Source organism: Mustela putorius, unplaced genomic scaffold (genome assembly GCF_011764305.1).
Source record: "Mustela putorius furo isolate JIRA1106 unplaced genomic scaffold, ASM1176430v1.1 tig00003853_pilon_pilon_pilon, whole genome shotgun sequence".
NCBI lineage: Eukaryota > Metazoa > Chordata > Mammalia > Carnivora > Mustelidae > Mustela > Mustela putorius.
In genome coordinates, this window is record NW_025422005.1 from 65676377 (window position 1) to 65698689 (window position 22313).

The 22313-nt window shown below is 36.5% G+C and overlaps 1 protein-coding gene across 3 annotated transcripts in view; it reads right to left on the bottom strand.

Annotated features, from left to right (window-relative positions):
- The window catches only part of ADGRL4 (adhesion G protein-coupled receptor L4), a 109918-nt gene extending 97557 nt beyond the window's left edge, over positions 1–12361 (bottom strand). Inside the window, exons 1-2 of one of the 3 annotated variants that reach the window (XM_013059205.2) lie at positions 12177–12361; positions 10596–10745 (exon numbers count right to left, since the gene is read on the bottom strand). In XM_013059205.2, the coding sequence (XP_012914659.1) occupies positions 10596–10745; positions 12177–12198 (172 nt within the window). In that variant the 5' untranslated portion in view covers positions 12199–12361. The remainder of the gene's footprint in view (positions 1–10595; positions 10746–12176) is intronic. The other 2 variants (XM_013059204.2, XM_004758130.3) reach the window with 2 other exon arrangements.
- Between the last annotated feature and the right edge of the window lie 9952 nt (positions 12362–22313).

Here is a 22313-nt window from a genome sequence, read left to right on the forward strand (position 1 = left end):
ATGGTTTGAAAATTATTATTATTATTTTAGATTTTATTTATTTATTTGACAGAGGTCGCAAGTAGGCAGAGAGGCAGGCAGCGGGGGTGGGGAAGCAGGCTCCCCGCTGAGCAGAGAGCCTGATGTGGGGCTCGATCCCAGGACCCCGGGACCATGACCTGAGCTAAAAACAGAGGCTTTAACCCACTGAGCCATCCAGGCGCCTGTGGAGATTATTTTTAAGATGATGATTAATATCACAGGATTTCTAAAATATACTCCCCCTCCCTTCCTTAGTCTCAGAAAAAGAATTAAAGGAAGCAGAGGTTAAGTGAAAGTAGATGAATGTAGAAATGAGTCTCGGGGTGCCTGGGTGGCTCAGTGGGTTAAGCTGATGCCTTTGGCTCAGGTCATGATCTCAGGGTTCTGGGACTGAACCCCACATCAGGATCTCTCCTCAGTGGGGAACCTGCTTCTCTCTCTCTCTCTCTCTCTCTCTCTCTCTGCCTACTTAGGCTCTTTCTCTGTCAAATAAATAAATAAAATTTTTTAAAAAAATAAAAAGAGAAATGAGTCTCAAAGGACTGACAACAATGTTTCCCGTAGTCATTCACTCTCCTGATGGCAACAGCTACCCAAAAGTCCTTTCTCTCATTCTGACCCTGTGATTTGAGTAGGTTTTCACCCTAGGCTTCAGGAACAGAGCAGACTGATAGTAACTCCGTCAGAATATTCCATTATTATTTAAGGGCATAAAGGTAATAAACAACTTGAATGTATAAATCAAAGTGACGGGTTCTGAAGTAAACTATACTCCTCTCTTATAGCAGGGAATCAATCAGTGGGTGTTCCTGGAGCATAAACTGGGAAGTGAAGGCACAAATATATAGAAGATAGGAGGGAATTAGAGGGAATTAGAGGGCTCTTTTAATTGAAGATTCACGTCTTTCTTAAGTTCTGGGAAACTGTCAGATCTTTTATTATTTCCTCTGCTAAATCTTGTCTGATTCTTTCTTCAGTAAGACTTATATTAAATGGCTATCAGGTTCTCTGTGTCTGGACCTGTTCTTATATTTTTTATCTGAGCTTTTCAGTCCTGCAATTCATTGGATATTATTTTTCAGCCCTTCAACTATACACTATCCACTCAATTTGGGAATAATATTGATCAAACGATAACTTTATTTTATTGGAGGAGAAAAATACATTTGGTGTGCCTGGCAGGAACCATCAAAAATATTAGCCAGTGAATTCAGGAAATCACTTGGGAAAACAGACAACACGGGGAGACTGTGATGGGCTCTGTATTAATGACATTATGATGTGAAAACCACAGATAAATCATACAATTAGGATTGGAAAACTCATTAGCTACCTTGTTTCACTTTTGAGATAAAGCATGGAAAGAATTTGGGAGAGTTCTTGGCACAGATAAAGGAAAAGATGACAAAAGGGTGAAATTGTGTTATAAAAAGGGTGAGAATGCTGAGCCCATCAGCTCAGAATATCTTGACGAAGGAGAATATCTTGACCAAGGAGTCCTGATTTGTTAATAATTTTGATATTTGAAGCTTCCCTGTTCTATGTGGTGGGAGAGGAAACCCAGGAACGGAGATTTTAGTGATTTGTAACATTGGTTTGTATTACTGACAACCTTACCAGCTTATTGTCTTGGTGCCTTTTGCTATAAAATGAGGAACAAGAGGAGGAAACAGGTATATGAGGAATTGAGCAGCAAAGAGGTTTTAAAATACATCGAAGAAGAAAGCGTTTTGTGGTATGATAATTCTTTTGTACATAGAAGCCTATTTTAGCAGTTTTGTTTGAATGCAAACTTTTCCAGAATCGCTTTGAAGATATAAACCAGACTTTTCCCTTCAACCTCTTTGCTTTTTCTTCCTAAAAGTATCATTTTTCCAGGCCAATTGTTCTATTTATTCATCTTTGTGTTTGTATTATTGGCTTTTCTCCAATGACTGCTTATCCTTGCATGACCCTTATGTTTTTAATTAGAGAACAATGTTGATTATTACAGGTAGCTTGGCCGAGGTTCTGCCTGCCAGCCATTACTCCCTCTTTCGTGCAGGAGAGCTCAGAATTCCCTGTATGGGGAGGCGCAAGGAGGGAAGAGAACAATTGCCAAGCGTTCTTTCAGGTAGCATAGATGAGGAGTAGGCAGAAAGCTGACATCAGTTTTTACTCTCACCCATTCCTTCCAGGCAGATGCTAGTTTCCTCTGGAGTTTTTTTCTTGGCTTTATTTGGGATCAAACACCAATGGGGAATAAAGAGCCCAATCAGCACAACCTTTGGGAAATAATGTCTAAATCAGTCACCAGTCACGTAGATTGCCTCTCCCTTTCTGGGAAGGAAATAGGATATCACCACAAGGAAAAGCACCCTTTTCTCACAGACAGCCTTCTTGTGAACACTGGACTGCCTAGTTTTATAGCACTGGCTTCGGCTTTGAGACATTCACTCTTAATTTACAGAGTTCTCATGCCCAACTCCCTTTTACTGTCAGTATGCTGGGCTTTATGGAGGTGGATGAACAGAGTTCAATTATTTTATCTATTCTATCTGATGAGTTTCAACTGTTGTATCTGTTATATCTGATGAGTTTCATTAAGATAGGGAAACTTGGAAATTATTTTAATAGGCACGTGGGTGGCTCAGTGGGTTAAGTGACTGCCTTCAGCTCAGGTCATGATCCCAGGGTCCCAGGATCAAGTCCCACATCAGGCTCCCTGCTCAGTAGGGAGTCTGCTTCTCCCTCAGACCTTCTCCCCTCTCATGTTCTCTCTTTCACATAAATAAATAAAACCTTTTTTAAAAAAATTGTTTTAACTTCCCTGAATTTAAGTTATTTTAAACATACATACTTCATAGATTTTTCTTTTTAATCAATTGCTTTGATAAGGTAGTGGGGAAAAAAAGCAGTTTCGAGGTTGGGGGGGGCTACAACCAAAATCATTCATTTTTGTCTCAGTTAGGCTCAATTTCCTTATTTGCAGACTTACTTCACAGAGTTGTTTGGGAATTATATAAAACAATAATTTGAATGTGTTTTCACTGGAAAATTATTTAATCTATAAATTGAGGATAATATTAGCTCTTATTTCAGAGAGTTGTTATGAGGATTAAATTTATAAATTCATGTAAAGTGCTTAGAATAGTGTGTAGCTCACAGAAGGCACTAAAGACAACATTGATATTATTATTCTGTTTTGTGAATAAACTGTAAAGATGAAAGTTATTTATTTAAGTATGAAAGAAGACTAAACAAGGAAGAAGAGAAATAATGGCAAGGTGGATAATCCGGAGACTAGATGATTTGTTTCTGAAATAAGCAGGAGTATAAAGTACGCTGATGTCCTATCAAACTGGGGCTATCCCAGAACAAAGGAAATATCCTCAATTTTGCAACATAAAGTTTGCAATCTTAAAATATTGATGAAGGATCAGAGCTAGAATAAACACAGTAGAAAAATTGGGACTCAGTAACTGAATTTATGGTATTGAAGGTGCTATCTCTACTATCTTTTGTTCTTATTTCTACCAGTATTTTTCTTGAAAAGCAACAGGGGATTAAAATGTATGAAAAATTCCACATTTAGAGCACAATTTCCATTTAATTTTAATTTCCTAGCAGCTCCTAAAGAAATGGCTGAAGAGAAAGTTTAAGATGGTACAGTTGCCATGTTCACTTTGCGTACAAATGGAAACTAGCTCTAGAAAAACAATATCCAATTTTTATTGATGCCTTATCGTCAGCACACATTATATGCCATATACATGGCATATATATATATACACACACAACAAACGTATACACACACACACATACACAGACATATATACACTTTATGAACTGATGTTTTAGCCTGAAGTCAAAATCAAAAATGGTAGTCTTCACTTAGAAAAAAAAAAATAACAGCACTCTAATAATGTCAAAACAGATGGTAAGTCTTATTTAGAATTAACTTAGCACAGAATTTTGAGCAACCCTTTTTGATTATTGAAATTAGAACTCAGAAGCGATGTGTTTATTTTTAATTATCTATGCTGATATTACTTCTCTGTTTCTAAATATCCAATTATCCAATTAAATATCCAATTAACCTAGATATTACTGATTTAAAAAATGAATAACAATAAATGAGGCTTGGAGCACCTAGTGGCTCAGTGGGTTAACACCACTGCCTTGGCTCAGGTCATGATCTCAGGGTCCTGAGATGGAGCTCCACATCAGGCTTTCTGCTCAGCGGGGACCTGCTTCCAGCCCCACCCTCTCTGCCTGCCTCTCTGCCTACTTGTGATCTCTGCCTGTCAGGTAAATAAATAAAATCTTTAAAGAAAAAAAAGAATAAATGAGACTCTTATTTGAAAAAAACTTTTCATGATATTCCATCATAGATGACTTGGGAAAACCCGAAATCATATGTTCCTATTAAAGCCTCTTTTAAGATCTCAAGCTATTTCTTACTTTCTTTATCTCATTAATTCTTATAACTATCCTGTGTGAGAAACATGAAATTGGAGGATTTAAAAAAAAAAAAAAACGATTTCTGAAACAGTCTGCAGAAATGACATCATCAAGTCAGATCAGTAAGTCTTTACATATAAAACCGTGCAGCTGATCAGGGTGCTCCGTGGCTGGGTGGCTCAGCAGGTTGAACATCACACTCTCGGTTTGGGCTCTGGTCCTCACCTCAGGATTGTGACATCAAGCCCCTAGCATGTGGCTCTGCACACTGAGCAGGGAGTCTTCTTGAGATTCTCCCCTGCTTGCACGCATGCTTTCTCTCTCTCTTTCTCTTTCTCTATGTGAATAAATAAATTTTTTTAAAAATGCTTTATTCATCTATTTGACAGGGAGTGAGAGAGAGCATAAGCAGGGGGAGGAGAGGCAGGCAGAGGGAGAAACAGGCTCCCTGCTAAGCAAGGCGCCTGTGGTGGGACTGGAGCCACCCAGTCAACCGACTGAGCCACCCAAGTGTCCCTGAATAAATAAAACCTTAAAACAAAACAAAACGAAACAAAAGCAAAACCCTTGCAGCTGATTAGCAAAACTCACATGACCCAGGTAGCAAGTGGGACCAGCGCTTTGTTTTATTTGTGCCTTCTTTCATTTCCTTCCCTCCCTCTTTCTTACTGCAATCCTCAGAAGGAAGTGGTTCCTGATTTTTAAGCGATATTTAAATAATATTTGAGCAACGGCAGGTGTTCGATGGAAGAAAGGTAGATAACATTACAGTTTCATCTTCCTTCATATGTGATACGTTAATAAAAATTCTTGAGGAAGCAAATTTTTTCTTGTAAAACAAATGCACTTTTACGTCCTCCAAATAATCTTAGGTAAATAAATACTGATACAAACTTGAAAAAGTATGAACTCTGATGTTTTTCTAGGTAGTCATTTACCAGATTTGTTTAAAGTGAGATACATATTTCCTTGGGATTTCTTGTACTGAATGGAAAATGTAACCAAAGAAATAGTCTGAATTAACCCAAGGCTTACATTCCCGGATACACGATTTCCATGAACTTCCTCCAAATAAATAAAGTACCTTTGCCAATTCCAGAAATCCTTTTCCTCATACTAGAAGTATGACCTCTTTCGTTTGTTGACAAGAGGAGCTACACAATAGAGAAAAACAAAACAAAACAAAACAAAACCTCTACCATAATAATTAGGTGAAATTTTCTAAAAAATATCCATTCCATAAGATGATAAATTCCTTCAACATATAGGAAGAGAAAAATAAAACTCCCTTAAGCTATTATTTTATTTTTAAAAGGAGAAGGAAAAAAGGACTTGTACAATTTAAATTTTGCTGATCCTATCTTTATTATGGAAATTACCACACTGTTATTTTGTTAAATATTTAAAACTGCAGTTATTTCTTGTAGTTTAAATAGTATATCTGTGTTAACTGATGATACACATGTACACACACACACACATTTTGTATGCTTTGCGTCTGTCCTGATGACTTTTGGTGTGCCCATCTTGATGAACATCCTCTCTATTACTAAAAACAAACTGTTATGGAAAAAAAAAAAAATCACATGTCATCAGTGCTTATCTTGTAGCCTGGGCAGAGTCATGCTAGCTTTCCATGCTAGTGGATTATTTTAATTAGCATTTCTCCCATATTCTGAACCCACAGACAATTTCTTCTTTGTAACTCTTAGATAGCTATTGTGACATTGCTCTCTCTGCATTTACCAGTGTCACAATGTTCTCTAGTTCATTATGATATCCTTCCAGTCCAATTTTACAGGCATATATATGGTTATTTCAGAATGATGAAAAGCCATTTTTGTTTTTTTTTAAGTGTAGAGTATGTCTCCCTGAGTTGCAGGCACTGAGACTTCATTATTTCTTATAAAGTGCTTGTGATGTTGTTCATATTAGGCATGTCCCAAACTATGAAAGATTTTTATACATGCATGCAAGCTGTCAATTACTGCCTTCCTGACCTTTCCTAGCCTCACCTGGGGCAACTTTTGTTTCTCCTGACCATGCTGACTTCATGAAACTTCCCAAAACACAGTACCACTTAATGAGCTTGTATGATAGTCTATCTCTTCCACACCCACAATGTCCTGGATCCTTCCCCTTATCTTGCTTCTCCCCTCTCCTAGTTCAGTTTTAACTCAAGCAATATTATGTTTCAAAGGTACAGAAGGGTTCTTTCAACTCTTCTAACCTCCCTCCCCTTTTTAAAACTTTCCTAATTACCCAGGGGTGATGGGATGTCTTGCTATCTAGATTTATAACTGTGCCCCAGAAAGTAACCAACCTTATTAGAAGCATAAGGGATAGCCACATTAATATATGTTTAAAAGACTAAAATGACCCAAATTTTAGGAAAATCTCATCAACAATTTCAGAAGCCTTTAACTGTACCCCCAAATGTCTACACAAACACTTCTCTGTTTTGTCTTAAAATATCCACATTGTCAGCATAGAGGTGAGTATATAAATAAATTGCTGTCAATACCTTAGTAAAGTTGTTGAAAATAATGAATACCTTCTTGTTAAAATGATATTGTTTTACCAATTTGGTTTTAAAACCTGTAGTACACTAATTATGCCAGATGGTTAGTAATATAATGACATTTTTGGTATTCTAGAGAAGGTTGAGAACCCTAGGGTTTGAGTCCTAGCTTTGTCACCTTAGTCTTGGGACACTGGGGAACTCACTTAAGCTTTCATTGTCCTACTTCTCTCACATGCAACAAGCTATAACGTGGAGTTCAACAGAATTAGTTATAACCAGTCAAAATGGTGTTTGTAAATAAAAGCATCCGGGGGCACCTGGGTGGCTCAATGGGTTAAAGCCTCTGCTTTGGCTCAGGTCATGATCTCAGGGTCCTGGGATGGAGCCTTGTGATGGGCTCTCTGCTCCGCAGGGAGCCTGCTTCCCCCTCCCTCTCTGCCTGCTTGTGATCTCTGTCTGTCAAATAAATTAATTAAATAAAAAAAAGGACAGCATCCATACTTTTTATTTCAAAAGCTTATTAAGTAAATTAAGCTATCTTGGGTAGAAATGACATAAACTATAATGAGTTATACAAAGTACCATTGTTTTTATAGGTTAGGTTGACCCTTGTTAGTTTATTCCTATTCTACCTAATGGTGTCGTCTTTCTAAGACACATAGTTTGTCATGTAACTCAGCTACATAATACTTGCCAACAGCTCTCCTTTGTTACGAGAATACCATCCATATCCTGACATCCTATCTCAATTTCCTCGGACCCCTCAGCTGATATACCCTCTGATACATATCCAGCATGAAATACTTGGGGCTCCTTCAGACACGCCACCCATGTTCAACTTCTAGGCCTTTGTTACAGGTGATTCATTTTGCCTGACTTTGTCACTTTGTCAGTCTTAACCAATCCTATTTATTCTCCAACTCTCAGCCTAAATATCACCTCCAGTTGGAAAGGTTCCCATCAGTTGGTTACACATCTCAAATTTACCTGTATTTATACATTTTATGACACTGCATCAAGCTGTTAGTAAAGTTCTGTAACTGTGCCTAGATATCCTGAAAGCAAGGCTGATTTCTTGTTTATTACCTAATCCAAGGGCATAGCAGTATCTACTAGGCAGAGACCTTACGTTCAAGCACAACGAGTAAGAGTACAGTCCCTGAAAACAGACTTTGGCTCAAATCTTAGCTCTACCACTTATTTGTTGCATCATTTGTGATTCACTTGGCCTTTCTAAGACCCTATTTCTTTATAAATAAAGTGAGAATAATAATAATAGGTGAAGGAGTTGTGTTAATTAATATCTCAGACTCAAGGCACAGTAAATATTAGCTATCCTGATGTGATGATGATGATGAAAATAATAAATATTTGTTTAATAAATAGATAATTAAGTGAAATAAAATCACTACTATTAAAACTTATTTCTATGGGCTCAGGTTATCCAAATTCTAAATGACTTGTTCAAAACTAGTTCTTGGAACAGAGTACATTTAGTGAGGTCTAGTTATGACCATAGTGTTTATTTGACAGGTCTCTGGGGGGAACCAAATTTGATGGAAATGGGGAAGATGACAGTAATGAGATCAAAAAGAAACCAACTTTTATTCCTCAAGAAGTATGCACCCTCTGTAACAGAACTCTGGTTGGTTATTATTGATCTAATACCAATTTTAGAGAAAGGTAGGAAAAGTGGGAAATCTCTTTAGAGATTAAGAAAGCCAAGACTCTTCAAACCCAATATATAACCCAGAGTCGTCAGCAGCTGAGAACACATGTTTTAATTCTAAAAAGCATATTAAATATACTTACAGAGAAAAATGTTAAAAGTCTATCAGTGAATTAATAAAAGATGAAAAAAGGTGGAAACCATTGTTTGAACAGTTTTAAGGGAACATTATATACCTCATATAGTGAATATTGAAACAAGTGAATTTATAATATGTTTAAAGTAAGAGTTTTAGGTTAAAAAGAACTTGAAAAAAAAAAAAGGCCATTACAAATTGTGTTCTGTGTGAGAAGAAATCACAGCCCAAAAGATCTTGAAGTTGTTGTTTTTTTTCCAACAGAAAGTATTTTCTGCCCTTCAGCTAACTATTGACTTAGGCAACAGGGAAAAAAAACAAGTGTACTGGATAATGGGAGATGCGTTTAAAAAAAAAAAATCATTAAAAAGATGATTATAATCTGGTTAGCTGCTGAAGGTCCAAATTGTGAAAAATTATGAATGTTAATGATGGTAATCATGACAGTTGAAAAGTATCTAAATAACTAAAAGGCAACACCATTTCGAAGTGTTATGATACAATTTGTAATGATTAGCAGAAAAGCACACTAATATGTTTGATGCAATATTTTGAAGGTCACTTGACTATCAACTTCCCATAATGCCATTCAATTAAATACACAATAAAAATCTAAGATTATTTATAGAAAGAATTTTGTAGCGCTTGTAGAATAGTATATTACAAATCCCGGCTGTGTGTACAAGCAGAAACGCCTGATCTAATGCACCATTAAGCAACTGTAGCTGTGCCCTACATTTTTTAAACATTAAACTAATTATGATGAGGTCTGGTCTCACTATGTACTGCATATTTAATTTTTTTTAAGAGCCTATCAAATTGAATCACGAGATACAACTTGTTTATGCTATAAGCAAACACATGCAATATTAACAATGTACAATATTCTGTCCTAATTAGAAAAAGTCCGTGTTATCTTAAATACATTTAGGAGTATAAAATCACACAGTTCTAATTTGAACTTGCCATTTAATTATATTTTAAACTAATTTATATGACTTGGAACTGTTTTTTTTCTTTCTTTCTGTTTTTCCTCCTCTCTTTCTCTCTCTGCTACACAGAATGTTTTTCCATTGACTCGGTTAAAACTAAATTCTACTAAAAACGAAAGAGAGAATAAGGGCAAAGTGAAGCTTGAGGGAAGAGGAAGAGTGTTGGTAGAAACCACAGATAAGAAACCACTGAAATGGGATTATCAGATAGGGTTCTGTTTATTAAATCAGTGGGCCGAACTGAACCCTGCCAGGACCTTTTCCACTGTTCTTGCTCTGGATTGTAGCCTCAAGTTCTACAAATGTGATCTACTTTTTCAGGAAAGAATATATTTTCAAAATTCCCTTTTTCTCTCTCTCTCTTTGGGGTATCATGCAGGGTATACAGGCAAAACCCTTGAATCTCTTAATATTGTCCTCAAATTTAGGAAGTCAGGTACTAAGAAAGGTACCTGAAGGCAACACTTAACAGTATAGCCGGGACTTCATGACCTTTCTGTTCTCCTGCCCACAAAAACATTGACTCTGCACTCTGCAACTTAGTTTTCCAGCTTAACCTCAAGGATAATCTTTAAGGGTTACACAAAAATAAGATATACACAGACTCCTCAAAAATCAATAATCAAGTATAAATTTTCAAGTGGGAAGTTCAAACTTATTATTGAGTTAATTAATTTTTTTTTTAATCAATATCATGAAATCAAACAGTTGAATGTAAAACACTTAATTTCTGGACAAGGAAGAACCAATCACATTGGAATTTCATCCTTCAAAAAAATCCAAAAGAGGAAAACAATAAAGATTGTTTACCTTCACAAATTGTGACACCGTTTCCCGAAAATCCCATGTTACAGTAACAGGCTTCAACTCCATTACGTATTTCACATTTTGCATTTGGAAGGCAAGGTGTCTTGGTGCAATTTTGAGCGTAGGAAGAATTCAGCAAAGTGGAAAAACCCACTAAGGAAAACACAGAAATATGTTTTTAAAAAAAAGAAAGAAAGAAAGAAAAAATGAAAAAGAAAAGTCCCCCCTTCACATTGTTGAGTTAGACTACAATAAACACAAAAACCCTTCTTTCTTTCCATCTAGATAAATGGATTATAAGAACTTCCCAAGGGAGTATTTACCTAAACAACAGCACAAGAGCAAGTAGGCAAAAAGATTAGCACTTTCTTCAATCTCTGTTTATCAAGTAAATCTCAACAAAGCTATAATGTAGTAAACAGCACAGCTCTATAAAGAAAACACTGTTCCTAGATCACTGGTATCTTCACTCCCGAGGTGAGCTCTTTTGAAAGGAAACTGTATGATTGTAAAGCAATTTCCCTCCTCTGGGAATGATTCTGTAAAGAAATCAAGATGAATTGATTGTTTGGGTCTTTGCAAATTCACATCTGTGTAATTTTAAGATGAAGAGCAACAGATCATAACATCCAGTAGGACAAATGTACTTATTGTTTTTTCTGTATTCCAATGTTCTTTTTAAATTCTCCCTTGCCCATCATAAAGTTTATACTATTTTTTTTTTTTCCATTAGGGGAATTTAAGATAAACTCAGGATATTGGTCAAAGATGGATCTTTCGGAAAGCAACACCATACAAACGCACCCAACAAAATGAGACACAAAAGAGAACAAGACTTTATTTCAGAGTTACTGAAAACAAAGTTGAAAATGGTATTCCGGGGGCTGTTAGGAAAAGATAAGGAAAAGCGCCGATCCTTTTTTTTTTTTTATATCCTTGGCTCCTGTCTTCTCAAGACACGCCTGCCTGAGGATGGACAGCCAGGAATCATGCAAGTTAAGTGTTCGCAAAAACACTCATCTGAGATACACTGTCCTTATCGGGTAACCAGAGATTGTTAAACTTTCCATTCTAAATCCCGGCCTCGCATAGTCCCGTGTAAACCATCCCAACCGAATTAATTCAGTTTCAGAGAGGTGATTTATCTTTCTGCACAGCAGCCTCCAAATGGTATTTTAAACGAACCCAAAGTCTGGGCTGGCAGTCCCCTCAAAATGCCAGGAAACCTCCCCCAGGTGTGATTGGTTTGGCTTTCCCGAATTTCTTGGGGGGAGATCAGAAAAAAAAAAAAAAAAAGAAAGAAAGAAAGAAAGAAAAGAAAAGAAAGAAAAAAGAAAGGTCACAGTCTGAGCCTGTGGGGATTTGGGGGGTTTTGTATCCAGGAATAAAAAGGTGACTTAGTCCCTGGGCCCTGAATATCGGATTCCAGAGTTGAAAGGCCAAGGAGAAAAACATCCTGAGAAGTCCCGCGTCAATGCTCAGAAACCCGGCCCCAGGCACTGGGCGCGCGAGTTGCACCTCGGAGCAGCCCCACTCCCTGCAGGCCCGCTGCCCTCCGCACCCCGGCCCGGGCCGAGCACTCACCTAGGAGCGGGAGGAGTCTCATTGGCGGCGGCCGCGGAGCAGGCGGTGGCGGGAGTGCGGCTGGCAGTGCGGGCCGAGTACCCGGGACGCAGCTGGGCGGCCGCGCCAGGGTCCCGGCTCCGGCCCCCGTGACGCGCCGCTTCCTCCGGACACTTTCCGGCCTCTTTTGTGTCAGCGTGCGGGTCAGGCCCTCACTGTGCCTGTCACGTCCGCCTCCCCACCTCCAACCCCTGGCCGGTTCCTCCAAGCCGCCTTGACCTCACCCCCTGCCTCTGGACCACCCCAGCTCTCCGGCGGACCCTCTGAGGTCTCACTTTGCCCCCAGGCAGCAGCTCTGCCCTCAAACTTTGGGCTGCGGAGCCAAAACAAGGCAGAGACCCACGGACTGTCCCACTGAAGAGAGTATCCAGAATTGCGAAGGCTTAGGGGTACTTCCTAGAGCCTAAATTACAGGGGACGGAATTCTTTTATTTACTAATACCTTTTCAAAAAGAACCAAGGGCCCACAGGTAGGCTGAGCCCCACCTGAAAACATTGCGATGGCCTTTGGCAGTACAGGGCCTGCACCTTGTGGGGACTCAGGGTTTCAGAGCGCAGAATAAGGGTACACTCTATCTTGTCTACAGGTTCACATCGTGCTTCAAATGACTGAGTGAAAAACGAGCAAACCAAAAAGCCCAAGTTTTGAAAGTACGTGCCTTTGTCAGAACTCATCAAATTGTTGCATTTTATGGTGAGTAAATAAAGTTGATTCAACCTCAAAAAAACTGATTTAAAGAAAAGGAATGACTGATGTTTGTGCGGTCCAGACAAGTGATTTTCCCTTTAAACAGTGGGGCACACCTTTTTTTATGTTTCATGTACATTTTGTATAATTTGACAAACATCTATGGAGAATTTTTTTGTATGGAGAGCGCACTCACAAAGATGAACAAGTCATGGCCCTCAGTGGGGCGGTAACGAAATCTGGTACAGGCACGCAAGTCACAATGGTAACAGTCTCTGGTATAGACATAGCTCCTTGGCTCTCCACTGCATTTTCCTAGACCCCTGTTAGCTTAACTTAATTCCCAGAAAAAGCTCCTGAGAGTGGTACCACAATCCAAGAAAGAAATGAAGAACAGATGCAGTATGTGACTTGCCCAGAGTCACACAGCTAGTCAAGGTGACTGGAGTGATTCAAACTCAGTCTGTTTGGCTCCTCAGTCATTGCTCTTAGAAGCGCCCTGCTCAGAGGAGTGTTGCAAATAGGAGCACTCACCAGTTGTTCAGGTATTGCTGTCCAGGGAGTCTGTAAGGTGATTTAAATGTCCTAAGTGCCATGAAAAATAACTTTGGGATATTATTGTTGTTAATTGGTTTTCTTTTAAAGATTACTTTTTTTTTTTTTTTTTTTTTTTTTTGGAACTAGACAGTGATTCAGTGAAAAAACTCTGGCAGCAGTTGGAATGAAGGATATTAAGGAGACATCAAAGACAGGGAAGCCAGAATAGTTCAGGAAATAGACTACAAATGTTTGAATAAAGGTAGGGGTATTTGGATGGAAAAAAAAAAAAAAAAGACAGAGTCCAAAAAGGATTAAAGATAAATTGATGTCTGATTGACTTGCTCAGGTTGAGAGACATGTTTGAAATAGAGAGTGTAAAGGTTTTCAAGTTGTATGAGTAGAGGAAGGTTGGAATCATTCACAAAATAGGAACAATAGGATAAGGGGTGCTTTGAAGAGAAAAAAGTACTGAAATCAGTCTTAAAAATTTGAGGTGTTCCAATTACCTGATTCCATTTATGAAGCTAGTTTTCCCAAAGTCATGGCATATATTCATCATATGGAATCATTGGACATACTCAGCATTCAAATGGCATCACTGTAAAAATAATGAAAAAACATTATTTTCCAAAACAAATTATAAATTGAAACACAGTATCTGCTTTTAAAATCTTTGCCTTAAAATAGGTTATACCACATATCAGCCACACATGCTTGTTCTTTATGCTTAAGATAATAGAAGATGGGCAATTAAAAATATGTGTGTATACACACACACATACACACATACATATAATATTTACATGTACATACACATATAATATCATTCTTTATGTATCATTTTGAAATTAACAAAAGTGAGTTAAAATTCAATTTAAAAAATATTTTCCAAACTTTCCTTTTGTTTGTGTATTTTTATAAAAGGAAAATTTTATTCATATATTTCTATCAAGAAAATATAGGAGAGAATAAGGGTGAACATGAAACGCTTAATGATCCAGTTTAAGACTGTCCTTTGTAAAAATAAAAATTACTTAGCAATTTATTTGAAGTAGTCTATTTTCTTAAGGAAGACAATTGAATAATTTTAGACCCATTGTCTTTACATTACTGAAAATGAAGCATTTATAATTTTCAATCCAAGCAAATATTTTAATTGTGAGAGAAAAGCATATTTTAAAGAAATAATCTCGAGGAAATACAGACCTTAAGTAATCGTTATATTTTTTAAAAGTTAGACATGTCTCAGTGGTATCCAAGTGAAGATGATCGATAAAATTATAAACTTAGAGTTTGATTTTGGCCTAAGTATAACATAATGGAAGTTAAGTCATCTTACACTGCCTACCCAATTAGTTTTAATACATTATTAGTTTGGGAGCCCCTGGGTGGCTCAGTGGGTTAAAGTCTCTGCCTTCGGCTCAGGTCATGATCCCAGGACCCTGGGATCCAGCCCCATATCAGACTCTCTGCTCAGCGGGGAGCCTGCTTCCCCCTCTCTCTCTGCCTGCCTCTCTGCCTACTTGTGATCTCTGTCTATAAATAAATAAATAAAATCTTTAAAAAAAAACATTATTAGTATGAACCCTCATTCTGCAAGTTCATGATTAGTTCTAGCTTGGGTTAGTCCATGAAGTGCCAAATTTAACAGGATTTCCTTGAAAGGTTCTTGGTCAGATTAAAGTTTGCATAGAAAAGTATTCACTATGAAGACCTGGGTTTAACTCTTACTTTTATCATCAGTAGCTTCTTTAACCTCTTTGGGGAACAGCTCCCCCTTTATAACATGGAAATGACAATGTATGTCACACTGGATCACCGTTGCTAAGATCATTCATATACATGTCAGAACTTTTTACTACTTACCACTTCAAAATATAGCAATTAATGCACAATTGAAATAAAAACCTTCTCCAAAGATGTATTTATGATGCCCACAGAGACTGGAAGAACGTGTACTGCTTCTAGACCTGTCTCATGAGGTCTCTGTGACATTTTCTAATCCCTCCCTTATGGGTTAACAGTGTGATTGGATGCAAAGTGCTTGACCAGCTCTGTGATGATACTCTAGATATTGTCATTAAATGTCATTTGATCTTTCTCAACTTAAGGAGACTTTGTTGCTAATTTGTTAATTTAGGTAGTTCCTCATTCTTTCATATTATCTCTGTTCCCATAGGATTCTCAATAGGATTACAATTTACGGAACAGATTTTTCCACCACAGGTTAGTTTTTAGTTATTCCCAGCATTAACAACATATACTTGGCAAAAGGACTATAAAAAGGTAAAAAAGGGAAAATCGAGTTATGTGTAAGGATGGGAAGAGTAATCCAATGGCAAAAACATACAATGTTGAACCAAGAAAAGCTTTACCAAAATGGGACATCAGCCCCCCCACTGTAAGGGAGCTTCCAGGAATGGGTAATGATTGATTTTCACCAGGCTGACTTCTCAGTTAAGAGTTCTTAACCTGGCATCATAAAACTTGAAAGTAAGAAACATAGTTTAGCTTCTTTTTAATGTTCCTTCCGTGACACCTCACAAGGTGATGTGAGAATGATAAGTATGTAATAGAAATATTTGCTCATTAAATGAATAAGTTCTTAAATGTCTAGAACAATGCATAGTAAAATTCATCACAAAAGAAAATCTTTATTTTGGGAGATTAGCTAGAAATTGTTTATCTTGAAAATCTTTTAGGTTTCCAGGTACATTTCACATTTTGCAATATAATCTAAATATCTTGAATTTATATTTAAAGAAAGGCCAGAAAACCCTTAGTTATATGTAGAGTAATTAATGGTTCTCAAACAGGAGGGAAGTATGGCATTTTGTCTACTGTTAAACTGATGATCTTAAATAATCGGTAGAGAGATGATACAGTTTTCAAAGTCTGGTATCTGGAAACCTGTGTCTCTCTAATCCATACTGAGTCTATTTAATTTCTGTCAACACTTTATATGAAATATTAATTTTAATATTTTAATATAAGTCCACTTAGGTATTTTAATAACTTAACCCCATCATTATAAAACTTGTTACTATTTAAAAGAAAGATTTAAATTGAGTTTCCAAAGCTCTGAATAGCAGCACTTGACTGGCTTTATGCTACTAATTTTTTAAGTGGAAGAGGGTGCAAAAAGCGTCTGGTAATTTTTGATGTTGACTGGAAGGGAGGAGACGTGAGTTCCTTCCCAGCCTGGTCATTCAATTGTTTTGTGACCTTCAGACAACTCACTAAATCCTTCCTTTATTCTGTTTCACATTTGCAAATATCCCTGCTTTTTTATGATTCTTTCTCTCCTATGATTCCTGTTCTTAAAGATTTATAAATTTATGGGTTATCACCAACACTTAGGAGCTGATATTTTTAGGCAAGGCATTAATTAAAAAAAAAAAAAAGAAGGAAAACATGTGTATTATACTAATCGTTTTCACTGTAACTGACTTCTAAATATTTTATTAATGTATTTTTCTTTGTACTTTTTCCATGTTACAAAAATATTAAACTGACACTATTTTTCTTAAAAGGTGGCACTTTAAAAATAGAAACCATGCTAAAATTATCTTCTATTTAATATTGCTACACTTTTTAGCTATGCTTTTAACATTTTGTAACATTGATTTGTTCATAGTTGATTGCTCTTCTTCATTGGATTGTCCAAAATGATATCCTAGAAAGTTACAGAATCCATCAAGATGTGCAAGTACTTTAAATTTTTTCTTTAGGTTTGTAATACATCGTGCTTCCCATTACATTTCATTTACTTTGTGTTCTTCGATCACTAGTTTATTATACCTTTTTCCAATTCTCCACAACTGCTCGATTTTTTTAAGGAAAATTAAATATTGTAATTATGTGCTGTCAGCATATTTTAGCTGCTTGTTACTCACGATCATCCATTATTATTAATATGCCTATTGAAGATACAAGTCTCTTGTTCACATCTCCAGGGAACATCATTATTAACTTCCTACCACTTTGAGAATTATCTTTTTATTCTTACTCTTTACTTTCTACTTTGTCACACATCTTTAATCTCAGACAAGATTTAACTTTCTTATTATAATCTGTTTTATTAATAGCCTTCTATGAGAAAGGACGGGTTTAAAAAAGAGAGAGCTATTTCAAACTCTAAGTAAAATTCATTAGCTTATCATGTGAATTTATCTCATTTAAAATTTTTTTTTATTAAAGGTGCTTATCATGTCATGAGTTTTCACATATTTCTATCTATAGCCATAAATGAATAAAAACAGTACTATCTTCAACCAATGGCTAATATACTGTTAGTTAAACAGAAATAATTAGACAAAGTTAAAGACAACCATATATTCCCCTAAAAGTCATGATGAAAAAAGGTATCATGGATACATAACTCATGAATTAACATTGTGAAACAAGGCCTAAAATACAGAGTTTAGTTCTCATGTGTCTAAAATTAATTCACAAGCTAATTGCATTACTTTCTCTTCCAAAAATTTTTTATATTTTAAATATTTTTATCTTTTTAAGTAATTTCTACATCCAATGTGGGACTCAAACTCAACCCTGAGATCAAGAGTCCCAAACTGTGCTGACTGAGCTAGCTAGGGTCCCCCCAAAATTCTTAAGTGGTTGTTAATTTTATAAATTTAATTTTACCAAGTACTAGTACTACTTTAACTATTAATAATGACATTTTTGAATTGATATTTTAAAATAGATTTCTTTGTCATATCACATTATATAGATACATTTGTTTTATTCAATGACTTACAAGAAAATGATGAAAATCTAAAACAATGATCAGTTTTGGTGGTGATGCTAAAAACCTTTCTTTCTCTGAATTAATTTTTAGAGAGGGAAAACGTATTAAAAATAATGTCTTTTGAAAGTGAATCTTATTTGTGAAATGTAAAAAAAGTTTAGTAAGGCACAAAGAATAATGATGTGGAGAAAATTCTCATATTATTTTATTTTTGTAACAAAGATAATTAATGAGCCCAGAACACTGGACAAATGAAGTTTTTTTTTTTTTTCAATTAGGAGATATTCAGGTATTTATAAGTGACTTTCTTAATATAAATACATATATTTACAATGAAAAGTATTCTAAACTATAATTATAATAATATTGTTTAGGTGTGAAATTGCTTAGCTGTGAAAGATAAAAGTTGTGGTTAAATTATTATCAATGTAATCGACCCTTTTATCTTGAGGTTGAGATTTTATTTTAAAGCGTTTTCTCATTTTGTCTAATTAGATCAGAAGATATAAATAAAGTTCTGATGTAAGCAGCTACCATTTTCCTTTATGTAGGTACTTTCTCTCTAAAAAAAAAAAAAAAGCTACATATTGAACACCTTCCTAAGTAGTTTTTTATTCTCTATTATTTTCTACTATTGACCAGGTTTCCTTTTTATAATTATTCTTCATTTTACCTTTAATAATATCAGTATTCTATTATTAGCAATGAATCTTCTTAATATGTCCTTCATTACCCTCATATTTGTGGGGATAAAAAAAGTTTTATTTGTACGTGTAAGAGAGTACTTTTGAAAACTTTATATAATGCATATCACTTTAAAATTGTGAATCCTCTCTTGACTGCCTCTTTTGGTTTGTGAAGGCTGAAATTAATATGCATTGTTTATACATTCAGTGCTAAAATTGTTAAGGTTGATGTGTACAATAGTTAAGTGAAATGTCTTGTTTACAGTGTCCGGTGGTCCATTACTATAGCATTAGAGAGGAACCATATGATTATGGTCTTAGAGGTTGTCCTCTAAATATACTAATTTTATTCCATTTCCCTACTATCCTTGTCAGTAGAATGGCTTTTTCTTTTTGTTTTATTTTTTCCTAGAGGACTTGTAAGGCTGTCAACAAAATGGATTAATTTTATACCTCTGTCATCATAAAATGTCCGACCTTAACAAAGAGTTCTCCTTGAATTTAAAGTGTGATACTTTCACTGTAAAAATATGTACTGAGAGATATCAGGTCAAAATAATCTCTTACCAGAATCCTTAAAACCTAGTTTCCTGGTTCATGTTGAGTGCTACATAGCACTGAAGAGGTTCAAACTATGATAAAATAACTTGTCCAGATACAACTTTTAATGTATATTCTCTCTACCCAGTAATCTATTACTAAAATATCAAATCACTCTAGCTCTGAATCATCTCCAAATTTTACCCAGTAAAAGCAATCGGCTGTACGATGGGTCTGATAATGGACTAAGATACTAGGAACAATAGAGTGCCATATATTTTGGAAGTGCCCTGTTATATCTGGAAACTGAGTTCCGGTTCATATTTATTACAGTTCCACCCTTATTGGCTTCCAGTGGATTCATATGCCCAAGGGATGTCAGACTGCTTTATCTTTGAAAGCCAAAGAATGGTTTCGTCTACTTAGCCTGATCTCTACACCAGAACAGGAAACTCAGCAGTGGCCCTGCCAAGCTTTCCTCTCTTCCATGAGCCTTCAAACCAGTTGCAATGGCCTATTTACCTCTCTAATCCTCAGGGACATTGTTTTATAGAGAATATTATTTTTTCTTTCATGATTAAAAGAAACTATTCCAATTAGATGATTGGAATCGAATTGAAAGAAATATAGTGAGTTAACAAGCTTCCATTCTGATGGGCTATTCCTAAGATAAAGGCTCTTAGCATTATTCCAGTAGAGCTCTGCATTTCCCTTGGTTACATCATGGAAAATTTAGACCTTTCAAGAGAAAACACATACTGACAGGTTAGAATATCTACATAAAGGTGACTTTTTTCCCCCATTTAATGAAAATAACAAAGAATTTAGATATTAATGTATTTCTCAATGATGCTTTCACATGTAACATTAGATAACCTCTATTCATTCATTGATTCTCTGACCAACAAATTGTTGAGTGCCTACTATAGGTCTTATTCGCTGTGACACTGAGGTTCAAAATTGTAGCATGACAAACAGAAATACCCCTAAATCATCCTACAGGTTAATTCTGGGTTTCCTGGATAATGAGCTAGCTTGGACTTGAAGATGCTCCTCTGCTTTCTTCATCAGTATCTCACCTGGCTTCCCACAGGACCACAAGGTGCCTAGGTACTTTCCTAGACAACTCTTGTCAACAGCTGATATCAAAATTCAGACTTCAGATCAACCAAATTAACCGATAATTTCTTTCTCCACAACTGAAAGGATTGTTGTCCTACTCACCCCACCAAAAAGGAAAGCAGGGCCCTACCCCCGGGAAGGTATGTCTGTACTTCATGTACAGCAGAGAGACCTAGGCCAGAAGCCCTCTCTTGGAGAGGATGTACGCCTTCTTGTTTATTGATGAGCACGAGCTTGTGGATTTAGCTAGATAGGTGCTTTGCAGGACACACTGGGGGTTTGGATTCCAGGGAAGGGGACTTGGCCCTTTGTTCTCCTCTCTTATAAATAACCCTAAATAGATAAACCTAAGAAAATACCTAAAAGGGGGATAACAGACTCCTGGAAGCCAAATAATCTGAAATTAGGTACAAACTGGCTAACATCAGAGACTCTCGGTTTTTTTGGTTAAGCAGGGATAAATCTAACATTTAAGCCCAAGAAATAAATGTCAGTAGTGGTACAAGAATGTGGACTGTCATGAGGGTGTGACGGGATTGCTGGTTGCCTCCCTAACAGGTAATTTTCTTCTATCCTTCCTACTAATGGTGCCCCGCGCTTGAAGCTGTGAACTTGGCCTACCAGAATAAACATTTGCATTTTCTAAGCTATCTTGCTATGGGTACTGTTGGGACTAAGTTCTAACTATTTTTTAAAAAATTATACTAAATTTTCTTTTTTTTTCCTCCAAATTTTTGAGTTTTGTATAACCGGGTATTTATGTACACGTAACTAAAGGAAAGCATCACTTTTCCATAGTTGTTTGTTTTTTTTATTTTATTTTGTAAAACTAACATATAATGTATTATTTATGGCTATCTTTTTTTTTCAAGATTTTATTTGACAGAGAGAGAGAGATCACAAGTAGGCAGAGAGGCAGACAGAGACAGAGGGGGAAGCAGGCTCCCTGCTGAGCAGAGAGCCCGATGCGGGGCTTGATCCCAGGACACTGAGATCATGACCTGAGCCAAAGGCAGCAGCTTAATCCACTGAGCCACCCAGGCGCCCCATATTGTATTATTTATTTCAGGGGGATAGGTTTGTGATTTCTGACTATTGAGGAATAAGCACAGCTTTGGATTTCTTTTGTAGAAACTTATTTTTATTGTAAAAAATAAGTCTTTAAATAGACTTATATTTTACTCCCCACTTCTTCTATATTGTTGCTTAAGAACCAGTGGTCAAAATCGGAACACTAGCAGTTATCTTGGGCTGGGAGAAAGAGCTGCAGCCTGGCAATGGTAGAGCCATAAACCAGTTATCCCTGAGGACTGCAGAGCCAAGACCACCTCCCAGAACTGGCCAAATTGGCGGCTTCTAGCCTTTAATGTGAGAAACATAACCTCCTCTCTTATTTGAACCATTGTTGTTTTGGGATTTACTCTTAAGCAAGCATACATAAACCTAATGCCAACTGACAATGTTTTCAGAACTATCAATGTTGGATTTGAGAGAGCTGGGGATGAGGACAGTTTTGGGATATCAGGACAAAGGCATGGCTGCCAGGACAGTCTGCAAGTGTTTTCTTTGTACCAACATAATACTGGGCCTCTCCTTAATTTGCTTTTGACTCCCAGCTAGTAATGATCGGAGAATGTCAGCACAGGAAGTCAGAGGCACTGGCAGGAAGTAACACTAGGGTAAGCCAGGGGGCCCTGAACTACAGGTTAGGGAATTAAATACACATACGAACACACACACACACGTGTATATATACATAGATATGTAAT